The 9,703-nt window shown below is 41.3% G+C and overlaps 1 protein-coding gene across 1 annotated transcript; it reads right to left on the bottom strand.

Moving 5' to 3' along the window:
• Positions 1-1,276: 1,276 nt before the first annotated feature.
• loxa (lysyl oxidase a) lies at positions 1,277-6,078 on the bottom strand. Its single transcript, XM_019882785.1, has 7 exons — positions 5,309-6,078; positions 4,335-4,443; positions 3,837-3,968; positions 2,402-2,558; positions 1,991-2,086; positions 1,798-1,913; positions 1,277-1,722 (listed from the first exon to the last, which is right to left on the bottom strand). Exons 1-7 carry the CDS (start codon positions 5,919-5,921, stop codon positions 1,716-1,718), a joined length of 1,230 nt encoding a protein of 409 aa, XP_019738344.1. The 5' UTR covers positions 5,922-6,078; the 3' UTR covers positions 1,277-1,715.
• Positions 6,079-9,703: the final 3,625 nt, after the last annotated feature.

Genomic DNA, 9,703 nt, shown 5'->3' with positions numbered 1-9,703 from the left:
AAAAACAAGTACGCGAGTTCGTACTCGCGTGCTAGCTCGCTCGCCTCGTAGGGACAAGGTGAAGTGCCTCGAGACTTTAACGACAGAACATATCCCACAATGCCTCGCGTATTGGCCCGCTTCTCGTCGGGGAGGCGGGAACACATCCGGGCACTTGCCTTAAATAATGTACATTTAGAGACAAATATAAAATCTATTAATTAAAACAGTGAGATGCTGTCATTGTGTGTGAAAGGCTCTGTTATTATTATTATTATTATTATTGTTATTATTATTATTGACGACTGCCTTTATTGCAGGACGGACGGGTCGATTGTTGATGACGCCAGAAGTCCATAAGGAAATAAGTGCGCATTGAAGGACTCTTAAAGCTCAAGTTTCAATACTTTTTCTCACAAGCTAGTTCTCATTAGCGTCCTCTAACGGCGGTTAGGAGAAAAAGAGATTTTTCCTCTGATTTGTTGATACGAGGTTACAGTACCACGGTACAGTACATTGAACCACAATGAACAAGAATATGAGGTATAAAAACAAGTACGCGAGTTCGTACTCGCGTGCTAGTTCGCTCGCCTCGTAGGGACACGGTGAAGTGCCTCGAGACTTTAACTGCAGAACATATCCCACAATGCCTCGCGTACTGGCCCGCTTCTCGTCGGGGAAGCGGGAACACATCCGGGCACTTGCCTTAAATAATGTACATTAAGAGAGTAACAAACATAAAATCTATTAATTAAAACAGTGAGATGCTGTCATTGTGTGTGAAAGTCTCTGTTATTATTATTATTATTGTTGTTATTATTATTATTGACGACTGCCTTTATTGTAGGACAGACGGGTCGATTGTTGATGACGCCAGAAGTCCACAAGGAAATAAGTGCGCATTGAAGGACTCTAAAAGCTCAAGTTTCAATACTTTTTCTCACAAGCTAGTTCTCATTAGCGTCCTCTAACGGCGGTTAGGAGAAAAAGAGATTTTTCCTCTGATTTGTTGATACGAGGTTACAGTACCACGGTACAGTACATTGAACCACAATGAACAAGAATATGAGGTATATTTGTGATAAAAAAAAAGAGTTGGATGATGGGTGGATGGATTTCAAACGTTGATGCAATTTGACAATATGATATACCACACTAGAAGAGAATATGGTTTACATTAATGAGACAAAATGTCATTACAATACAGGTTAAAGCTTCCATGACAGATGAAAGGTGGAGACAGAAAAGCATTTCCCAACATACAGAAAACACATACACACAGAAAAAGACAGGCACGTCACTTCAAATGGATCTTTCTTGCAAATGATACATTACCACAAACATTTATTCAAATAAGATTAGTAATGACAAAATTTTGCCATTAAAAAAACAACACATCTTGTACAATTTTATCGTAAATTAAAAATAAGTCATGTACAGTAATTGAATTATTTGTAATCAGTTGTCATTTTTATAGATGTTAATGATTTTATTATGATACTTCACAGGGAAGAAAAGAAAGATTAAAAGTAAATAATAAAATATGAAATAATAAGAAAACCATTACTGAAGGGACGTGGCATGCAATGAAAAATATTTCTACTTATACCTAAACTATATAAACTAGGAGTATCAAACGGTGTTAAACAAGGACTCCTTGTGTTGTAAAGATGTTCATATGCAGTCATCCTCAATGTCAGCTTCACAATTGAGATGCTGTGAACGATTCTCCTCCATTAATACCTGAAAAGTAACATTGAATCACATTAGGACAATACTTATAAGATCGTATGTAAGATACGGCAAGTCGGTTCGTACGTTGCCAGGTGACAACCGGACAGGTAAGCGTAGTTGCCCGTGTAGCGGACTTCACAACGCACGATGTTGTTGGTGTAGTCTTCCTCTGGCACCTGATAGGAAGGATTCACGCTGACCTGCGGACAAAAAAAGATGAAGATGATGGTGAAGAGGATGCAGTAAATGCATTTGGTGACATTTCCACACGACACACCTTGAGAACATAATTCCCCGGTTTCACGTCCGTGATGTCAATCCACTGGCAGTCGATGTCTGCATTGTAGGTGTCGTAACATCCAGGACTCAGGCCCTGCATAATGGGCAGTACCAGTATGAATGATCTGGATAACCAATCACTTATCATACAGTTATGTGCGTTTTATGAAAGCAACTCTAAAGAATTCTGAAGGAAAAAAATAAAACAACCACTGAACTCGTATACACCATGCAATAAGACCACTGATTGATTAATCTGTTCGGGTGCATTGGCGTGTGCTGCTGTTTTGGTTAGCAACAGGGTTCATCATGATCGTCAATCAAAAAAAGAGTTATAGGACTCTTGAGAATGTAAATGCTCGGCGCAGGCCATACTTTGCCCACCTTTGCATTAGCTTATTATCAGCACCTGAGTGTGTGAGGTACAAGCGTAGCGCCTGTAGTAGCCGTAGTCGCAGGACGTGTCTTCCAGGCAGAAGCTGACTTTGTGGCCCTCGGCGACCGAACGGTGCGTGGTGGAGTCCAGCAGCTCGTAGCGACTGAACTCATCCATGCTGTGAAAGTGCCTTTGGGTCCACACCACCATGTTATTAGACATTTGTTCACGGTACATACATTCTTTAACATCTGCACTGTCAAATGCCGTGATTCTCAACACCTCAAAAAATATTTACCGGTACCGGTGGCTCGCCATGTAACACTGCAATGACCAACATTAAAACACAGTAGTGCAGTCGGTGGAAGTGTTCATGCCTTCGTTTCCCAAAAAAGAAAAACAAATGGACGAAAATAAAGATTAAACTAATATTGAAAATGAGCTCCTCTAAAAATTGACTTCAACATTTTTAAAAGATTTGGAGATTTATGGCAGATGTATTTTTGCTGTAGCTAAAAGTTAAATACTGTAATCTTATCTACAATAATAAAATTAAATTGAATTCTTCGGGTATACATAATGTTGTGACCACAATTCAAATCATGGTAACATAAAGTATCTTTGAAATGAAATGCCGTGATTCTCAACACCTCAAAAAATATTTATTTTTAATATGTATTTTTGCTGTAGCGAAATACAACTGAACTGTACTGAAAAACTGCACTGTACTTCAAGTTTGAAAAAAAAAAGTACTGTTCATGAAAATAAAAAAGCTCAAACAGAAGGTAATCTTATCTACAATAATAAAATAAAATGTAATTGTACGGGTATACATAATGTTGTGACCACAATTCAAATCTGGTAACATCAAGTACCTTTGAAATAGGTTTGTTCAATGTCGAGATCAACTGACTTTTGAACCCCAAAAATTCGACAGGGCATACATTAGCAGTTGTTTTGGAGCACGGCCACATGCTCATCATTTACAAGGATTTCTACAGACACTTGAGCTTTTCCCCCCACCATCCACACATAACTTTAGAATGAGGTAATTTTTTTTTTTTTTTTGGTGGAATCGAGAAGCCAGTTAATTTTCCATTAGGGAAAAGGGCTCATTATGGCTGTTAGTTTTACAATGTCTGTGTCTGGGTTGGAAATGAATAGGTCACGTGAAGTTCGCTCATGTTACCTTTGTGCTCTCAATCTTAAGAAAGACTCTGTGCTACTGCCTGGTGTGTGAATTGTCTCACAGTCCAAAAGAGTGGACATTGTGCATTGACTGGATGGTCAGTCATAACCCTATTGTAGCAAACCCTCTAATTAAGCTATTTTTGGTCTGATCTGCTTTTTTTCTACTCTTTTATTGTATGGCGTTATACTTTGCTGTATGTCCATTGAATAAACAGGAAAGAACCAGCTCCTGTACTCAGTGTAGTGATGAGCCACGACAATGTGTGTGAATACCCACTGGTGACAACTGTGCCATTCCCAGGAGTAGCGCGGCCTGCTGGGCCGGAAGTCAGCCGTGCCCTGGTTCTTGACTCTCTGGGGGAAGCGCAGCAGCATTCGGGTGTCATAGTCTCGGGCCAAGTAGGCCGTGCTGCAGACAAGAGAGAAGATTAGTGTTTTTCCAATGACCTGAGGTGTAGCCTCTGAGGGAAAACAGCCTGAACTTAAATGGTGGGTGGAAAATAGCAAGGGTGTCATAGTCTCGGGCCAAGTAGGCCGTGCTGCAGACAAGAGAGAAGATTAGTGTTTTTCCAACGACGGTATCCTGACCCGAGGTGTAGCCTCTGAGGGAAAACAGCCTGAGCTTAAATGGTGGGTGGAAAATAGCACGTCGCGAAGCGGCAGAGCATGGCCACAAGCACTTTAAAGTCATTGCTCTGACTCTGAATCATACTAACTGCCGTGTTGTTTTGTTTTATTGCAAAACCACCCACGGCTCAAAAACTTAACAGCTTACCTTGACAAACAGTTCTCCTCAGATGCGCATCTGAGGTTGTACATGGGGGTGCTCTGCACGTAAGCAGCGGTCTGAATGTAGTATGGGTCAAGCACCAGGTCTGGAAGACCTGCAATAAAGACATCATGATTTAAACTGAGATACATTTTTTAAGATAACAGTACAGGGCATGGTGTAGCTTACCAACCACAATATTCATGAGCGCCAATAAAAGAGCTGCCTTTACAAAGATTAGATTACAATATAATGGCATAATATGTACATCATTGTGGTTGCAGTAAGAGCTGTTTGTAGTAATTTATCCGCCTTATGAATATGAAAGCATTTATGATTGTGAAATTCTCGTCAACAAGCGGTACATTACTGCCCCCTACCGGATGCAGGTGTTGAGCCTTGTCAGAGGTCTACCGAGTGTTCTTGGTATCTTACAGTGTTGTATTTTTTTTTTCTTTAGTGTCATTAATTTCACGACATTGAATCGAATTAAATTTCCATATTTATTATTGTGTATTTTAATCGATTAATTAATTTAGTTTTTAGATGCATTATTTTATTTATTTAAAAATACAGTATGTAATTATTTCATAGCTATTCGACTTATTTTTACCGAGTAAAATTGTTTTTTTATAGATTTTGGTATTCAAGACATTTTTTTACATGTTTAACATTTACGTTTAATTTTATTAACGTAGTTTTTTCATTCATTATTACGATTTATTTCATTTTTAAATAATACATTAATACATACAGTGTCCACATGTATTATTGACTTTTACTTATTGTATTGTCATCTTATTTTAAACATATTTATTATTGAATAAAAATACTATTTATCATATTTATCTATATTTATATATGTACTGTATGGGAAGTTATTGGATTGCACAGGAGTATCTAATGACGTGTCCGGTGAGCCAAAGATGCATTTATAGACTGTCCGAATGGTGTCCACAGAACCGAACCCTCACTCTTACCGTACTGATGGTACCTTGTGCCATATCCCGGTCTGGACGATCTGGACCTGGGTCTCTCGTACACGTCGTAGTGATTGTAATAAGGGTTGTCGGGGTCCATATCGTAGGACTTGGAGGGGTCGTAGGGGTCGTCAGCGACCATCACATCCTCCCTCCTGGGCTGAGGAGGGCTCACGGTCACCTTGGCCTGAGTGCCGTTACTCCGCTCGCTCGGGTGGTCCTGGACCGGGACCTGGACCTGTTGGTGCTGCCTGCCTCTTACCAGTCGCTGGCGCGCAGGCGGAAGCGCCTCGGAGCCCGGTCGGGCAGCGTGGAGCTGCTGCGGGGTGTCCGGCGCCCGCTGCTTGGCGTCGCTGATGATGGTGATCGGTCTGCGCTGCACTTGCTCCTGCGGTGCGCCTCGACGCCTCGCCGGTTGGTACTCGGCGCCGTGGCTTAAAATGCTGAAAATGTTGCCGTTGTGAGACCACTGTAGTGTCTGCCTGGGAGCGGCTCCGGGGTTATTCCCTTGGGGGGACGCCGGGTGCCTCTGGCAACGCGCACCTCGAAGGGTCAACACAAATAAATAGACGCACGCGAATGCGTAAAGCGGCATGCCAATGCGTAATCCCATGTTGGACTCACTCGCGACGATGGCACTTGTCTTCGTTTTAATTTACAAATCCAACATGTCACTTGCGAAACTGAGACCCGGAGAGCACGCACTAAGCGAGGGAAAGTGTGAAAGTCACATCTCTCCACTCCTGCAGCCTGCACATGCACTTAGAGATGAGAAGGAGGAGGCGGAGTTGTGAGTTGGCATTATGGGATGGTTACGCAAGTCTTTTACTAGTCATATAACAACTGAGTACGTGAAGTCTTTCTGACCCCGCTTGGCCTGCTTGTCTTTGAAACTAGTCCTCTTTGTCATTTTTGCACGACAAAACATACTCTCTTATAAAACAGTGGGCAAAACGATAGCATTTCATGTGACAAATTTTGGCTCGCAACACAGAGCAAAATTAAATCGACCTAGTCTTGTTACGTGAAAAACTGTATCTTATACTTCGTCAAAATGCTTGTTATTTTTTCTCAATCTCTGCAGAAGTGTATGAGATGCGGAAGTGTGCTGGTGAGCAAGCAGACTTGGTCACCAGCAAAGCAGGTACACTGGAAAAAAAAAAAGACAAAGGTTTGAGGAGTCAGCGCTAAAGCGCTTTGAGTAGGTTGTTAGGGGAAAACCTATCCAAAGGAAAGCCCATTTCCCAAGACATTTGTATTTATATTGCACTTAATTTTGTATTTATATTGCACTTAATTGAACTGTGTTTCTTTTCTCTTCTTTCTACCCACAATCTTGCTGCTGAAGGCTGTAAATTTCCCCAGTGTGGGACAAATAAAGGATATCTAATCTAATCTAATTTCCCAAACAGACATAAAGTGGACTAAAGCAAGCGAAGAAATGCGCCAATGTGGCGGCCATGTTGGCAGGGGCGGATTTCCCATTAAATGCGACGCATGGACATATGTGACGGCCATGTTAGCAGGGGAGAGAGTCCCTCCAAATGTAATTGGGTTCGGCCATGATGTCCCTGCGGACATTAGCTTAGCATTGCCATGGACACACAGCTCAAAATCAGGATGCCAGTTAAACCACACTACATTTGCTAAAATCCTATGAAATAACAGCCTTGGCTGTTAATGCCAGAGCTATAATGCTAAGTTTGGGAAACATTAAAGCCTCTAATTTTCCTCTGTGTAGGAAAAAAAGAATCTATACAAGCTACCGCAGGCTGACTTCGGCCCAGCTACTGCGAATTTGGTTTCATGCAGCCCCTCACAAATCACCACAAACTACAGCTGCAGTGTTGACATTTTGACCCAACGTGCATCCTTCCCATCCTCAGATGTACTTGTGATTGTGTGGCCACTAGTTCAACGCCATGCCTGCCAATTCCGCTCTCTGCTTGCTACGTGTTTCCAACAATGCCAAAAAAAAAGTCTTGGAAGCGTTGATAGTGTTCTCCATGTATTCACAAGAAAAGTAGCTTTTTTTGACACGTGGTCATTGGTTAGTATATGGATGCAAAGGCTTTGATAGGGCGCCATTTAACTGTGATCACTGGGTCGAGTCAGATTTGAGCCACAAGTGAGCCATGAAGACAAACTGAAGAGTTGAGACCGTGATGACACCTGTAAGCGATTAGCATATTCGCTCGCTGCTCTCCCATTGGCAGCCAAGCTTGCGTCAACTGTGGTGTCCCCATTGTCCTCACGCACTCTTAAAAACTAGATTGCTGCAGCATTGACAGTGACATTCTTTTTGCCAAATGATCAAACTTCTGTGGTGTGCCTTTTTTTTTTTTTTTAACTTTTGCTTTTGAGGACAACTGGAGAAAAGTCATACATGCAATAACCATTTGCTAGCTGATCTTAGCAGCGATTGGATAGCTATTGTTTTGCCATCTCAATTCAATGATAGCAAATTCTTGACTGTCCCCCAGAGATGACGTGGAGGGATCATCCCGTTGTAAGGAATGTGTTAAGATGGAGCTTTTCCCCTTCCCATTCTGCTTGGAAATTGGTCAGGCCGACAACTGTAAATGTTAAACTTGTTCAATATTTACAGGGCTAATCTGTTCAAGTAGCACAGTGAAACGTCGCAGTAAGTCAAAGAGCAAATGGGATTTATAATAACTCAAGTTTTGGATCTGCACGGAGACCTCACGCCCAGTGGTGGATAACAACATTTACATCACATTGTCCAACCTGTACCCTATGGACACTTGGACAGAGGATAAATAATATAGGACATGACTGCGAGCTCTGTTGTATTGTCTGCCTACGTGTGTTGCCGCACCGTTTGTGCTCTGAAATGCATTGCACAGGGCGCAGGCAGAAAGATTCTGAGTGCCGCGGATACAGATGCCTAAATTTATGAATGTTTCAGGTAACAAACAGTTTCGTAACTTGATGTTCCACTGTACTCAGATAATCAGAGCATTTCGGTGTGTTCCCTATCAAGGGTTAATGGTAGCTAGGAGTGAGTGCTAGATTATTCAGAGCCAGACTTGCACGTCTCAGATAACAGACGGGACAGACATTACCATTTGCCATCACGTGAGGCTGTTGGTCCATCCGATATATATATATATATATATATATATATATATATATATATATATATTTTTTTTGCTCATGATTCACAGAACTTTCACTTCTCCCCTCATTCCCTCACACATCTGTAAGCAATTAGCCAAGTTCTTTTGTTGCTGGAATCCACCTCAGGTCCACATTTTTGGCTGTTCCGTTGAGCTGCAGGAATTTGAATCAACTCATGCCTCTGATGAATTATAACTGGCAGAACACAGGGAGCTTTTTTTTTTAAATAGTAAAAATATCCTGCGGTGTTCCACACGGCTGTTGCCTAGGGCCACTTTCCTTGTGATGTTTTATGAATGATCTAGCAAATGTTTGGTAAGAAGCCTGCTATGAAGCTCGTTCAAATTGCAAGCACATTGATGTTTTTGAGAAATATTCATTGTTCCTTCTAAATGTTGTTGTGCTCGTTGCAGCTTTTCAAGGAAAACCAACAAGGAACGATGCAAAAATCGGAAAAAGGGCCTCCTGCATTTGACATGATTAAAGTCGAGCTGGAGAAGGGTTCTCCATTTTCTTATGATGCTAAATTCACCATCAATTTAAAGTGCCCTCACTTGGTCAAGATCTGGCAAAAAAATAAATAAATAAAATAAAAAAATTTGCAGAGAGAGGAATTTGATTGAGTTGACTTTTTTAAGGGTATCACACCCTTGAAAGCCAGATAGAAAGCAGCAAACGTACAATTTTGGATTTCCCTTTTATAAATATGTTCATTCATACATTAAGCACAGATTTCTTCATTGCAATCTTACTTCCTACAACACTAGTAAACAACAGTACAGTGGAACCTCCACAAATTAATTCTCCCCGAAGGTCAGACAATTACAAATGTACAGGCACGAGCATGAAACTAAAGTCCACCAGAGCCAGATTTGGCTTTTTTTTTTTTTTAACGTGGTCGGTGGAAGCAAACCTTCTGCATGAATTTCTATGATTCCTGTTAAAATATCTCCCAGGACGTCTAAATGTCATATTTTGAAACATTATATTGCAAGTGATTTTTGGATCGTGGGAGGAAGCTGGAGTATAACTCACACAGCCTCTGGAGAACATGCAAAAACACAAACACAGGAAGGCCAGATTTGAGATTTGAACCCCAAACCTTTGATGTGGGAGACAAACATGCCTACCACTTTCCATCGTGCTGCCCTTCAGAGGTTCCACTGTATGATCTCTTTACATTTTCATTTCCTTTAAATGGGGGTTTTACCCCCACATCTATTTTTCATTTGTTTAGCAAAAACTAAGCCCACT

Source organism: Hippocampus comes, unplaced genomic scaffold (assembly GCF_001891065.2).
Source record: "Hippocampus comes isolate QL1 unplaced genomic scaffold, H_comes_QL1_v1.1 scaffold30, whole genome shotgun sequence".
Classification (NCBI taxonomy): domain Eukaryota; kingdom Metazoa; phylum Chordata; class Actinopteri; order Syngnathiformes; family Syngnathidae; genus Hippocampus; species Hippocampus comes.
Note: the sequence above shows the minus strand (reverse complement) of the source record. Positions and strands in the feature narration are given on the sequence as shown.

What these genes read in the sequence shown, in the direction of transcription:
- loxa (XM_019882785.1), bottom strand. Translation starts at nt 5,921, where the DNA reads ATGGGATTACGCATTGGCATGCCGCTTTACGCATTCGCGTGCGTCTAT. An exon ending in CACAAGGTACCATCAGTACG is followed by an intron (nt 4,444 to 5,308) that starts GTAAGAGTGAGG and finishes TCTTTATTGCAG; the next exon opens with GTCTTCCAGACCTGGTGCTT. An exon ending in GAATGGCACAGTTGTCACCA is followed by an intron (nt 2,559 to 3,836) that starts GTGGGTATTCAC and finishes GTGGACCCAAAG; the next exon opens with GCACTTTCACAGCATGGATG.